The 15,000-nt window shown below is 46.3% G+C and overlaps 1 protein-coding gene across 9 annotated transcripts in view; it reads right to left on the bottom strand.

Moving 5' to 3' along the window:
• Nucleotides 1-15,000, bottom strand: part of Ebf3 (EBF transcription factor 3) — a 119,437-nt gene that overhangs the window by 36,510 nt on the left and 67,927 nt on the right. For 5 of the 9 annotated variants that reach the window (XM_036197965.1, XM_036197999.1, XM_036197974.1 and 2 more), the window contains exons 7-8: nt 3,713-3,794; nt 1-126 (exon numbers count right to left, since the gene is read on the bottom strand). The exon at nt 1-126 is cut by the window's left edge and continues 19 nt beyond it. In XM_036197965.1, coding sequence (XP_036053858.1) covers nt 1-126; nt 3,713-3,794 — 208 coding nt within the window. The remainder of the gene's footprint in view (nt 127-3,712; nt 3,795-15,000) is intronic. The other 4 variants (XM_036197981.1, XM_036198005.1, XM_036197990.1 and 1 more) reach the window with 1 other exon arrangement.

The following is a 15,000-nucleotide window of genomic DNA, read 5'->3' on the forward strand; positions in this document are numbered from 1 at the left end:
GGCCGTACCTTCTGACGGGTCTAGGCGGCGGGCCCGCCTCCCGTGTTTGGAATTGTTGTGCACAAACATGTTGTCAGACACGGCCAGCACGTGGCCGTCCACGTTGACTGTTGTCGATACAACGACCTGTGAAGACGAAGTGGATTTGAAAATGGAGTTGGCACAGGAAAGCATGGGCGGGCGCCGCACAAGCGAGATAAAAGCCAGCTCGGAGGCTGCGCTGAGGAGACTCCACTCACCCTGGAAACTCGCCACTGACTGAAGTGCATTCACAGGGTTTTTGGGTTTGTTTTTTTTTTTTTTTTTTTTGGCTAATGGGGGTGGGTTGTTTTGTTTTGTTTTGACTCAAGATTGCTTCTTTTCAAAAAAAAAAAAACCTGCTCCACTAATTAGGGTTTAATCTCTTATTATGCTAACAAGTGGATTCAATTCAGAGAAATATTCTCCTAGCCATTAGCTTCCGAAATACCCCTCTAGCCACTCATTTGAAAGCCTCTGTTTTGATTGATCTGCTCAGATATTGATTAGATAGTTTATCTAATTTAAATTAGTCCACTTGAGAATAGCCTCTCTTGAAGACCTAAGAGGGGGTATTCAATTGTCCCCCGCAAAAAAGGCTTCCTAAAAATCGGGGTTCTGGCTGCTACCCCAGCTATCCCTGTTCTGTCAGCAGACGATCCCTGGGTCCACTGCACAATTACGTTTAATGTCTGAGAATGAAGTTCTTCGCACCTGAAAAAACCAAATTGAATTTGAATTGTGGAAGTGTGTTTTTTTTTTTGTTGTTGTTGTTGTTTTTTTCAGTCCAGGAAGAGGAATCTTTCTCAAGTTCATAGGGAAGGGTGGCAAGGGCCCAAGAGAGGCTAAGAGCATGTCCAAGGAGAGACGGCAAAACAGGCTTCTTGGCTGCCTCATGGGAGGAGAAAATGAAGCCACCATACAAAGAGACCACCTTGCTCATGCCAACTGTCCTCTTCCCAGTGAGCTCACAGGAGGCACACACTTCAGCAGACCCAGGCAACAGCCAAGGGTGGCCTGGCTGTCATGTTTCTAAAACAGTTGGGTTGGTATGGCACACTGCTTTCCAGAGGACCTAGAAAAGCAAGGAGCTCAGCCTGGGCTTAATGTGGGGCTGGAGCCTGGAGCTGACATAAAGGATGCCTGGCTCAAGCACTCCTGGAGCTCCACATGGCCAGTCCTGGGGCCAGCTCCTCCTGAGAACACCAGGCCAGGGAGAGGGGAGTGAAGACTGCCAGAGAAGTTGGAGGTGACAAGCCAATGCCACCAAGGCCACAGCAAGCCTTGATGAGCAGTAACCATTAGTAAGTCTCCTTCAGATACAAGAATACATCACACCAAATATGTTTATGACAGGGGAAACTGAGGCAAGGAACCCAGGGCATCAGGAACTCTCAAAAGCCACTGCCAGGATCTTTTAGAAACCTGAAATGGCACTAAGAGAAAGCTTATTAATAAAATAAATTGATTTTTAACTGATGAGAGATAAATAAATAAATAGCATTTTTGCCAGGCACAGTGGTACACGCCTATAACCCTAGCACTTAGGAAGCAAAAGCAAGAAAATAGTAAGTTTGAGGCCAGCCTGGGCTATACAGCCAGACTCTGTCTCAAAAAAACACACACACGGACAAGTAAATAAAAAGTATTTTAGGTATAAAAGAGAATGAAAAGCTACAAGCTTATATAAGAATATGTGTGTAAAGAACTGACTTTTAAACCCTCAAGCCCCATAGGATCATGGTGCAGGGGCATGATATTATAGACACCCTCAGCAACTGGGGCAGGGTTCTTGAATTCTTTCCCTCTTGTGTCTGCCAGGATAACATGGTCTCAGTAACATTAGACTGTCTGAACTGAGAATACAGTCAGTACATGTTCTGAAGATCTGGCATTGTCTTGGGTGGCCCTGGTACCACTATGGTGTCACCTGTGGCCTAGCAATCTCCTTCCCTGGGGGACACAAGGGCTGCTCCTGTTTGCCAAGATCTTCCTGGGCTCCACCTGTATACCCTGCTCTGAGCATTAAAAGAACTTTCAGGAACACATGACCATGGTATGTACAGAGACCTGACTAGTGTCGAGGCATAGATTTGACGAGCATATGTTAAAAAGACACAGGAAAAGGTAAAAATAAAAACGTTTAAAGGCACCATCTGTGCTCTGTCATCTATACAAAAACTGGTCACAAGGGGAAAGAGAGAAAACAGACACAGTGCACCGTTGAGAAAGGGCCAACCCTGCCAATGCACCCATTGGAAGATACAGAAAGCGTAGTACCATTGCAAGCACCAAGTGTGCCATGATGTGCAGAAGTCCAGGTAACCCTTCTGAGAGGCAGGGGGGTAAAGTTACCAGAGTCACCGTGGTCTCACAATGCACGGTGAGATCAACTGTGATGGATGATGCCATGCTCCATTGTTGGTGAGACAAACAGAACCCTGTTACTCAGTCTGCTGGGGCCTCCTCTGCCTAGATGACCAATTTTGCCCATGCCTTGTGGCCTCTTGTGTATAAAAAAAAAATGGAAGTTGGTCCAGTATTTTACAAGAGATGCTATCCCCAACCATGAAAGACAGTATGGGTAAATGGGGATCTGCTTCCCTGAAGAGCCATGAAGGCAAAAGATGGATATCACATATTTCCCTGAAGAGCACACAGAACTCTACAAATCCTGTGAGCTACTTGACCAACAAAGTTGTCATCCCAAATAAGATTCCCTCAGTAATCTAGGACTCATTTCCATTCGGTGCTTGCTTGGTTCTTCTAATTTTACAATGAAAATCAGCTAGACAGTCTATTTCATGCATAGAGGGCCCATGACCCTGACAGAGCCTTCTGATCATCCATAAAGAAAAATATGGAAGCTGACAGAGCTGGTCCTTGAAGCCAACAAGCAATGCTGTCCCTTGCAGACCAAATCCTCACTGCAAATGGGCATGTGCAAGCCTAGATCCAGAACAGACCTGTAGCAGCTGGACTCTGAATGGAGGAAGTCAGACACCTTGGACCTTGGAGGGTAGGAAAATGTGTAGAGGCCTGTGCTAAGCTGGGGCAGACCCTTTACGAGGATGCTCTAGACACCAAGCATTCTAGAGAGTTTACATTATGGTTCTTTTCCTACTTGTCATCCCCATACACCATGACAATCAATCAATGGGCCATTTGATCCCTAAAAATGTGCATCTTGCCTGGCCAAGCTTTCAGAGCTGATGTCAGGAGGCTGTGGGAAACATGATCATCTTGTCTTCCCTGTCCCTGCATAGACTCATATATCTGGCATATTGAAAACACTCGATCATTTAAAAAGCATTTTATTTGTCTATTTTCTGAATTATTTATTTAATTGTATGTGTCTATGTATGTGCCTGAATCTGCTAGACGGACCCCCACAGGAGCAGATGCCCTTGGAGTACAGAAGAGGTGTCAAATCCTCTGGAACTGGAGTTAGAGATGGTTGTGAACCTATAGGTGGATACTGAGAACTGAACCCAAGAGCAGGAAACATTCTTAACCACTGAGCCATCTCTCAAGCAGCCCCTCATTGGCCTATTTTTACCGTGTTGCTAGCCTTGGAGAATGAAAGAGCTTTCCAAACAACAGAGAACTCTGAAAGTTGGGCAGAACAGGCAGGTGGAACTGGCGCCTCCGTGCGGGAGTAGGGGTGGGATGTGGGGAGGTGGGGGCTGTGTACCTGGAACCTCCGCATGTCCCGAGGGTTGCCTGCATTCTTCAGGCAGTTCTGATTGCACTTGAGGAAGAACTTTAGAAAGAATCTACAAAGACACAAAGAAAGGATCGTTAGAGTCAGCCCACAAGAGACAACCTAAAAAAAAAAGACTTGCCCGAAGTAACAGAAGAGGCCCCACAACTGTGCTGGCGGCCCTGTAGGGGGCGATGCTGAGTGCAGCCGTGGGATTGGCAGACAGAGGCTCCTGGCCTCTGTTCTGAGATGCATGACAGATTCCCAAGGTTTATAATAACTGTGTCTTTCCAAGGGATCTCATCTAACAAGGATCTTTGCATTAACTATTAGCCCTTTAGAGAGACACCCACTCCAGACAGGGACACCTGCATCAGCCAATGAAGATGCAGAATGTCTAGTAAAATCTGAATTTTGGATAAGCAACGATTGACTTTTAGCATAGGGGTGTCTTAAGGTGAATCTATGTAAAAATATCAAAGTTGAAATTCTATTGACTGTGCTACATTTATTTGGAAACCCCAATTTCCAGTGTTTATCTTGCTAAAGCAAATACACTATCAAAGACCAAGTTTTAAAATCACAGTAGGGGTGTGGGAGCACTTAAAATGCATTATACACAAGTATAAAATAGTCAAAGAATAAATTTAATTTAAAAAAAGAAAAATAGTTACAATAGGCTTCACCTTCAAGAAAGGAACGGGTGTGGGGCTACCATGATTTCTGTGGATGATCTCTGTGTTTTTAAGGAACTAGCTGGTGGTTTTGGGTGTTTTCACACACAGTCTTGCTGAGACAGAGTACAGGAGCAACAGGCCCCAGCCCTGGTGGGAGTGAAGAGGCCAAACATGGAAACCAGCTTCACCTCCCATCGGACCTGGCCTTGTATGCAACAGAAGATTCAGGAGTCCTGACTGTGTGTTGAAAGGCTTTGACGAAAACATAATCATGTAGCCTTCCCCATTCCTGCACAAACAGATGTGCTGCCTTAGTATAAACAGGTGAACACTAGACAGTCTGGATGCGAGACACCAGCTCACAGATCTTGTCGCTGCACTATCTCTGTCTCTGCTTGCAAAGGCCACATCCACAGCGAGTGGAAGGTGGATTCCCCGCTAGTACATCACCACTGCAGCTAAGAGCCTGTGCAGCAAGGCTACATAAAATACCTACTCGCTTTTCTCCCCAAACATCACCTGTCTTATTTGGAAGTGATTGACTTTTTTAATGGTACTTTACAAAATTTCCTGGAATTTTGTTCTTCGTGAGCAATTACAATATGAGAAAATAAAAGACTCCATGGATTAGGACTTGTCTGTCTTCCCAACACATCCTGGAAGGCCCAAGGAGGGTAGAAGAGGATCCCTTTGATGAGGCTAAGAATGGTAGCCATTCAATTAAATTTTCTTACATACCATGAGTCCTTGCTACTTTGGGCAAGAATTTACATCTTTTATTAACTCACCTCACCTATACACTTAGCTCACAATGCCTCTTAACACCATCTGCCATCAGCTAGAGCAAGTCACTTGATATTCCACCCACCAATTTTTCCTAACAACCACTGTGCAATTAAACTCCACACGTTCTGCAGCGAGGTAAATTAGGCGCACCTGCGGCCACACTGCATTTGAACTGCATCAGAAAGGGCCTAACAAGGTGAGGGCGCCACAAAGTTATCGTCCTGTCAGGCAATTAGGTTTTCACTTCAGGGACAGCCACACGGTGCAATTATGCCCCACATTACCACCCGGCTAATCTTCGGAGCAGGCGCCAGCGAGAAGCTGCTCATCCGCAAAGGTACCTACGAGGAGCTTGTGTCTGTTGGGGGCTTTTTTTTTTTTTTTTTTTGTAAAATGAAAGATGTCTACCCCTCCTGAGGAGGCTGTTCTAAATTCCTCCTCGATGTCTGTTTAGCCAGCTTGGCCCTCTTACCTCCAAGATAGCATAGTGGGTTTTAAAGATATCCTAAGCAGCTCTGTGTATTCTGGGACTTTAACTATCATCAGTTTAGAAACCAGAAGAGCAAAACTGGGTGCTGGATGCCACAAGCACACTGAGCTCTGGGGGGTGGGGGAGAAGCTGGGAGCAGAAGCGGGCACAGACATCATGCACACATGTTCATGCTTGCTCACTCTCTTGCACGTGGCAATCACAGCTCTTCTTCTATGCAGAGCATGTGATGGCTGTGGCCATGGGTACGTGAGACAGGTCTACTGGGAACAACCCCTATGCAGAACAGGATCCTTTCCACACTCCCAGGCTCCAATGACACAAAGTATACCCCAAGCCAGTACCACCTTGCCAGGCCAGAGGGAAACCTCTGCATACAAGAAGTGCTTATTTTCCCCCTGGTTTTGCTTCTGTTTAATTCTAGGGTGCAATTAAGGATCCATAGGTGGGAAATGCAGCCCAGTCAAGGCGAGCATGCAGACACTGCACACTGTTGCGTGGGAGTGGACGCGCTCCATGAGGTGCGCTGTTGCAGTGTTTGGGAAAGGGGTGAGAAAACTGAATGCCCACGCATGAAGTCCAATGGTAATTCCCACATCCTTTACTCAATTACCCTTTAATTGGCTGTTTCCTAAGAAATATCTGGCAACCACTTTACATATCTCACTTCCAGAGTCTGGTACACAAAGGATTTAATACTCCTGTTATGAAAGGAAAAATCCTTCCTATGTCAGAAAATCTTTGGCTTTAGCACCAATAAACTCTTTATTATTGCTAAATGTGGATTTGCTGCTTGATCGCAAAGAGGCGATAAAATTTCTAACCTGTCATTAGTACATTATGCTTAATTGTGTACAGTGTGTTTCCCTGGCATCTGCTGGCCCAACGTCAAAATGACCGTTATGTGCACTAATTCCCTGACCCCATCTTTATTTCCCTAAAGACTCATCATCTTTCACAGTGGGTACCAGAGTAAATCAAGCTTGAAATATGGGCTTTATTTACTTGTTTCTTACAGGCAGAAGGAGAGACAGTAGCTAAAGACAAAATGCTCCACACCACACTATCCCCAGGAATACTCTACCTGGAAACATCATGAAAAATCCCAGAAAGTTCTCGGGCAGAAAGTAAGATGCCATCACTGTGGAAATAGACTTTCCTCAGTGTTGCATGGATTAGGACAGATGCCACGATGCTATTCTCGTTCATTATTGGGAGGGCTGGTTCACTCTCCTATGCCTGAGATCCCATAAGGACACAGCAAAGCCTTTGCCTGGAAGGACAGTCGGCCTAGCCCAGTAGCTTGAGTTGAAGTTGAAAATCCTCTCCTGATGGGACACTTATCCCCCTGCTGGAGAAGGGTGTGGCCCACAGCGCCCAATGAGGAGAGCTCAGAGTTTTGTTTTGAGGGTGTTGAATCAGAGTCCCAACAAACAACTCCAATGTTAACAGGACTGCAGAGGATATGAAACTGTTTCAGGAGAGGCTAGAACAAGTAACGGGACCTACCGTTTCCACCAGAGCCCAACATGGGTATCCCAGGGTAAGGGGCACACAGAGCCCCCACCACAGTAACTAATTTCAAAGTCGGCTCCATCTCTGTGTGTTTAAGCTATGAATTAGTTCATTTATATTTACTTTTATGAAGCTGATTAACCGAAGCTTCTCTATCTGATGAAAATCATTTTAATTGTAGTGTTAGGCTCCTGTGTAATATCCATTACATTATGAACTGTTTAAATTCTACATGGGTATTGTGTAAATTGGCCCTTTGTGAGCTAGCAGGCAATTAGGACCAAACAGCTCTCCTCTAAACGGCTACAGAACTTTGTGGTGGTGTTCAGGACAATCAGAGACAAAGGAGGCTGTTTAATTGTAATTTAATGGAATATCAAGGAGTCCGTGGCATTAGACGCTGGCAACAGAGAGCAGGAGAGAAAAATTAACTGCAATTATGTTTGATTAAAGCTATCCTTCTCAATAATCAGCAGTCCTGACAGGCCATGGGGCTCTAGTGGGCTCCAGGATGGCAAAAGGTGTTGAGCAATATTAGGGCCAATAAAGGGGATATTAGCATAGCTAATTACAGCCCTGCAAAACCTGTAAAGGGGGCCTCTGTGTATTGTAATGTGGGAAATAATTGGCCAAGGCCGTTATCAATTACATAAGGAATGAATTTGGTTTGTCAGAGAAAAGCTGATGAGATGCCTCTCATCTGACACCAACCTCCTTCATGTTTCCAGGCGGCTCCGAACTCACCCACGTCCATCAAGAGCCGGGTTACCAGTGGCCAAGTCACTGATAAAATCGGCCTGCCAGCAAGGGTTAGGTAATTAATACCACACACCTCCCTAACCCCCCCCCCCCACACACACACACACTGATGTCCTTACCCAACTGAAGCCACTAATCATGCAGTAATGATTTCTTTCCCTCTGGTCAAAGGAAAAATAGATCGGCTCCGTAGAAATGTGGCGGGCTTTAAGGGTGTACCCTGGTGACTGAGGGGAACGGGGGAACCTGGAAGAGGTCTCATTGAGAGCTCCTTCAAGCACCTTCAAACACATGTGACTATGGTTTATTTGAAGAGTTCAGGTCCTCTGAAGCTCTGCAGTCCTCTATGGGGACTTTTATTTAGTTAGTTACGGGGACTTTTATTTAGTTAGTTTGGGGTTGTCAAAGAATAGACTGCTCCAGAGGAATCTGAAAAGGAGTGTGAGCAACCAAGCTCTGGATGACCCCACCCCAAATGTCCTTGTGAAAGACATGTAGTCAAGCTGAGCAGTCCAAAGTGCTCTGGCCTCTCGAAGTAGCTGAACTCCAAGAAAAAGAGTTCTGGCTTCTCAGGATCCCTCCTCCACCTGGTTCCAGCCTGTTGCTAGAGACACAGCCTTCTAGCCCATAGCCACGTGCAGCCTGGGAAACTGGAGGTCAGAAGGAAAACTCTAGGTGCTTTTTTATGGGGTGGGTGGGGTGGGGGTGGCTCACTCTTAGCTGTAAGTCTGAGCCCTTAATGACCAATACACTTGGGTGATGGTGGGTAGGGCTTCAGTCCATCATCCAAAAGCCCAAAGTAGTCCTAGTTGGGGTGTAATGACACTGTGTGGGCTTCAGCAGGGACACACCCAGCCATTGCCGATGACCCCCCGAGTTAGTTACTACTCTTTTAACACGCCTGAGCAAGATTAAATGGGAGGTACTGACAACCCACCAGAAAACACAGCTTCAAAGGCAACAGACACTTGCAGTGCCAGGTGCTGGGGTGGTTAGGAGGGTAAGGAGCAACTGCTTCCGGGGTTACAAAGTTTCCTCTTGGGGTGGAGAAAGCTTTCTAAGCTAGAGAGGGGTACTGGCCCTTCAACCTTATGAATGTGCCAAGTGCTACTGAACTGGTCACTTCCCAAATGGTTAACACTGTGTCATGTCCATTTCACTTCACAAGTCCCGGCCCTAAAGGGGCCCTCTCACAAGCACGAGAGGGCGGTGCTGAGGCCTCTTAGATGTAGGCGGCTATGACCCTTACCTGCCACTGAAATGAAACAGTTAAGAGTCAAATGAAAAGATAGAGCCTTTAAGAGACTTTCCCCCGACTGATCAGAGAGTGGCCAAGTGATCCTTGAGGTTCCTGCTAATTGCTGGCAAGTCCCTGAAAGCGGTGGTCGCAGCTGTGGTGTGTGCACGCCGGGCCATCAGTCGCTGGAGTATTGACTACTGAGCAATTCTAGCCGATCGGGTCCAGGCGCTTCAGAGACAATGTGCCTCCTTCACAAAACCTGTAATGAGCAGTTCCTATACATGACTACATTCTGCTGACATCAGATCTGTGCACTGAGATAGTACACAGGTCAATACGTATCGGATTTCCAAAATGCGGGGGTCTTAATGTCAGGCCTCTTTTTTTTCTCTTACTCCTGCCATTAGCGACGACGGGGCTCATGTTCTTTAATGCCATACGGGAGGAAAATTCTGCTCCATTAGTCTGATTTATTCTTCAAATATGCCATGACAAATTGCCTTAACACCAGACTTATTAAATTCTTGTACATTTCAAGTTATGGGTCTCATAGAAGTGTAGTGGCTCTGTGACGTCATCAGGAAGGGGCCAGAGGGTGACAGCACTGAGTTTTACAGCACCCACATTCATGCTTTTGTTGGGGGACATCCTCCCCTAGTTTCCAGGCAAGAGGTCGAGGTACCCTGACCACCCGCCAGGGAGGACCTGGTGTCCACAGGATTTGTCCCCCATCCCCCAGCAAGCACGGTCCTCTATGTAAATGCAGATAGAAGAGGATTGGGGAATATCCATGGCTTGACTTGCAGTTCAACAATTACTGGCCTTTGTCTGGGGATTCTGGCTCTGGTGTAGCAGAGCCTGTCTCTGGTGGACTCCAGCTATTTTACTTCTCTTCGCTGTAGTAACCACACCGCATTAACAATATTTGTACTACAATCGCCAAGGGACCCACTTCCCAGATTCTATCACTTCTTTATCTCCTGACAAATACCTCACTATCGAACATTATTAGGTTTAGAAAATTAACCCTTCGCGCTCTACAGCCAGACCAGGCCCCACCGTCCCTTCCAAAGAGCCTTATCGCTAAATTTCTGCTATAATGGTTTTTCTGTTCATCACAATTTCCACCGCAGCTGTCAAGAGGCACTTACAGATACTGTGATCTTGTACTTTTGCGATGATTCTCATTAAAATGATGCCAAAGAGATCTGATGGGATTTAATGGTTTTGCCGGCCAGCTCGATACCCACTTCCACGGCAGACCTGCGCCACATGCTCAGTGCAGAGGAATCTGTAAGACTTGCATTAAACTTTTCCGGGTGGTTTTAATGTGTTCAGATAAGTACAACCCAGGCAACACTCTAAAAGCAAGCGTACCCAGACTTGCAGGCTTCATCTGTGCCCTCCTCGGCTGGCTGTCGACGTTCTAGTTAGTGGTTTTTCTAACAGTCCCTGATATTTTGTGATAGTTTTGATAAGGTTATCTGTTTAAAAGAAGTCAACTGCAGAACACAAAAGAAACGTGAAGTGCAGTATATTTACAGAGGGGGCTCTTGTTTCAAGTACCTATCTCCCATTCCCCCTTTACCTATTTCTCTATTTCTAATGGGCAAAGCACATTGACATTATTTCCCCAGCAGATCACTAGCCCTGTCAATCAGTCTGTATTTTGTCTTGCGCTGTGGGCTCATTAAAACAGCTTCTTCTCTCCCTCTGGACACTGCTCTATTTGCCAGCTCTGATCACGAAGCTCCTTATTTAAGAAAAATGCCAGCATCACTTGGCTCACATCAGATACACCCCTGACTTGTTGCCAGCTCCAGGGGAGACTTTTGCAGGTTGCACAGAGATTAGGCGGCCCTGCTTGGGGCTGCAGGCCTCCCTCTACCATCCGTGGGTGTGTTTAGGGGATCTCGAATCAAGGCCACCCTTGTCTGGACGTCCTGATTCCTACTGCCCTACTAGCTTATTTTCAAAGCTGGTATGAGGCTGGGTTTGGATTTGTTGTTGTTTGTTTTTATTTTTTTTTTCTAGCCTTCAAGTGGAAAAGATGTTTTTCATCTTTTCCTGCTTGATGTACATTTATTTCCTTCCATCCACATCAGCTTGCTTAATTAAGAACTATCCTCTTTGTAGGCTGAATTATTAATAAAAAAAAATCACATTTTAAATCAAGCCCATGCATGCACAGAAGATGTCAGTGTCGAACCTGCCTATACTGGCTCTCTAGCCTTTTAGGTCCTGATTAAAAACTTATTAAAACATTATAAATGATTAATGGGAGCACAGCTCTGAGTGGCAATTATTAGTTTTAATGCAGGTAATGCAGCTTAATGAGGGGCACATGTGCGCAAAGCCTTAACTTCATTACTCCTGCGTGTCAACATATACAAGAGAGATGTGTGTACAGGGCATCCATTACTAGGAACAGCACTGAGCCCGCTCCCTTCACCTCCCTTTGTTGATGAGCCAGGAGCCATAAATTAATTCCATTCTGGGGCTCAGGAAGGACCAAGGTGTTAAAATCATGATAAACCCTGCTCGCCTCCCCATGATACTATGCAGCTCCTGGCTGGAATCTCACACATTATCTCTCAAGCAGTCGTGCAGTACGTGGGAATGTTTCATTGGAATCTTTGTAGGTTGTCATTGTTTGCTCAGAAATGAGATCCAAGGGTACCCCAAGCTGATAGGGCCTCTTCCTAGTTTCATGAGGGTTGTGGATGAGATAAGCGACATCTAGCAGTGTCAGACCCCCATTGCTATGGTTTACCTAAATCTTCATGCATGATCCGGAGATTCTTCCCAACACTTCCTCTCCTGCAGGGTGGGTTTCAGGGGAAGCAGTCAGACAGACAGACAGACAGATGACAGAGGAGCCCCAAGAGTGGATTGCAAACACAGAAGGAGACACTAGGCAAGACCTGGCTGCAATGCGGAGTGGCAGGGCAGGCCAAGCTGGGGAGAGGTGGCTGGTGAATAGACGTATTTAGGGCACTGACAAAGAAGCTCATACAAGTCACCAGTGGCATCTGGGACCCTCCACCCTGGGCTTGCCTCAGCCCACAGCTGGGAAATAGACCACTGGGCCCAACTTCCCATGTCACCTTTTATTTTCTGTTTTTTTGACAAGCAGCTTGATCCAGGCTGATCTCCACTATCTGTTTGAAGAGTCTTCAGGACTATTTGCATCATTTTATCGCTAATGTATAATATATGGCTCTAAAGTGAGCCCGGGCGCTGTCTTGTTACTGAGCATAAAAAAGTAAGGGCAATAAAGACACATTAGTTCTCTGGAGCACAGCAGCTATAATGCAAGCAAGAAGGTTGCTGCTTAGAGTTAAGAGGAGGCCTTTCTGCCTGACTAAGACAATGGGGGAGTAAAGAAAATGTCAAATCAAGAAAAGCTGGATTTAGAGATGAGGCAGCCCGGAATGACGTTGGGGCCATATTTTGTGAAACTATAATGCAGTTGGCAGCAAAGACCCGTGTTTCTGATTCATCCAGGGCCGCATGGCAAAGCTTTGTCAGTCTGTGCAAGGTATAAATAATTCAGGGTGAGAGATGGCAATTACAGGGCCCTGCACAACCAAAATGAATATTTTATGAGGACTAAAACTGCTCTGGAATGAATCATACACATGGAGTCACACATGGCGAGTGGGCTCATACACGCCGGCCCTAAGGAGAGAGGAGCCCAGGCCTTGTCTCCTTTCAGAGTGTTGACTATAAACCTGGAGAATGGTAATAAGCAAACACGAAACAGGCTAGCCTGCCGGCAAGCCCACTCCTTGCTCGGGATAGGCACTCAGTCCCCAAGACACATGGCAGGGAGGCGCTGGCCCAACACATAATGTAGACACTCTTGTGGTACATTCCATAAGTTTGGCTTAAAGGGGTTTTTGAACCAGCACTGAGAATCCTTCATTGTTTCCACTACTCAAACTCTTGGCAGGTGTAGGCTGGGACCTCCCATTCCACAGAACTGATCTGAGCTCAGGGGCAGGGAGGAAGGCCAGTGTTGTCTCCCAGTGGGTATCTCCAAGAGCTTCAGAAATGCTAAGTGCAGGCACCACACGCCTTCAACATGGTGCTCATCTTCCTCTCCACCCGAACCATGTGTTCTGGCTCCTCCTGAATGTTCAAGACCTGAGCCTTACATGAGCAGGGTCCACTGACGAAGGAGCCAAGACCATGCCTTCCGTATCCCTGTAGCCACACCACGGGCAAAAGTCGCTGCCTACATTTGGAAAGTAGGTGTAGTAGTCGGAATGGATAGGGGCAGTTACAGAGACCTGAAAGAATGGTTTCATCTGTTAGGTTCCCTCCAAATGCACTTCTGGTGAGTTGCTAGAACAAACAACAACATTGTTTGTGACCACCGGGGCCCAGGATCACTGCTGAATAGCCATTGTGTTTGTCCAGCTACTGATACCTGCGCCTTTGTGGGGAAAGAAGGCCGGGCCGTGACATCAGCACAGCACAAGTACTCCTCTGTGCGAGTCTCAGCACAGGCCCGCCTGCCGCGGTGGGAATCCAACACAAGATCCCTCTGAGAAGGTTTTCTTTAAATCCAACTCTGATGCATTGTTTATGAAAACAAGGCTATTAGGTATATTAATAATTTGATAAATAGGGATTTGCCCTTAATTATTCATGAAGAACATTTGGCAACAGTAAAATTATATGCGCCGAACAGGTTTATAAACCAGCTAATTATAAATTAAGTATGCAAGAGAAAATTGCTAACCTTGAAATTAAAATATTTTATGATTCTGCAATTACAAAAAAAAAAAAAAAAAAGTAGAGAATTATCAAAACCCCAGTGTGAGCAAAGAATACTGTGGCTCTGTACAGATGGCAGCATGCAAGCCAGAAGAGTGACAGAAGAGGTGGATGAGAAGGGCCCCGCCTTCCCCAGCAGTCCCTGGAGAGATTTTCTCTTCCCAGGGTGGCTTTCCAAGAGGATAGGCTCTAAAAGGATCCCAGTCCCCACACAGAGAGGCTGTATCTGGTTCCTTGCAAAGACAGGGCACACTTCTGCTCGTTGTCAAACTTGTGGTCCCTGAACACAGAGGCATCTCCTAGGTTCACATGGCTATGCTGGGACCCACCATGAAACCCGCTAGCTCCCCCACTTTACTACTGTGATGTCCACAGTGGATGTGGGATTCAAAGGAAAAGACGGAGCTGATGACACAGAAGTGTTGTCCCACTGATGCCCACTAGAGGGCTTCTCCATTGGGGAGCAGGAGAATACCATTGTAGATGCACACTGGGTCAGGACCCTGCACTGTCTCTAAGACAGGGGACAGAGACTCCTCCCAGGAGCAGGGCTATCTCATCACTTCTCTCAGCCCTCACTACAGAGCACAGATGCCTTGTCAGGGGCTCCATCTACTCCCCCTTCCAAAGACCTCTGAGGGCTCCTCTCCTCCACCCTAGTGGGGAGGGCTAAGTGCCAGACATACATGCCCAGCAATGTTATCCACATCTCCCTTTTACTCATTTAACGAGTGAAGATGGGTCTGAATATTCACCTTGTAATGATTGGCTAACCCCTCCCATAATGTAGCAGGACTTCAGGAAAGCAGCTATGATGACTAATTAGAGAATGTACTGTTGCAAGGGTGGAATAAGCCATATTTCTTAACTTATCCCAAAACTCATGATGCAGAAGGCAGTCCTGCTCACCTTTTCCGGGCATAGCTCAGTGGCTCCTACTGAAATTCAAGGAAAATCCATTGAAGTGCTCTCCCCGTCCATACACACACCTTGGTCATGTAGAGTGTTTCGACCCCAAGGTCGAAAG

This window comes from Onychomys torridus, chromosome 1 (assembly GCF_903995425.1).
Source record: "Onychomys torridus chromosome 1, mOncTor1.1, whole genome shotgun sequence".
Classification (NCBI taxonomy): domain Eukaryota; kingdom Metazoa; phylum Chordata; class Mammalia; order Rodentia; family Cricetidae; genus Onychomys; species Onychomys torridus.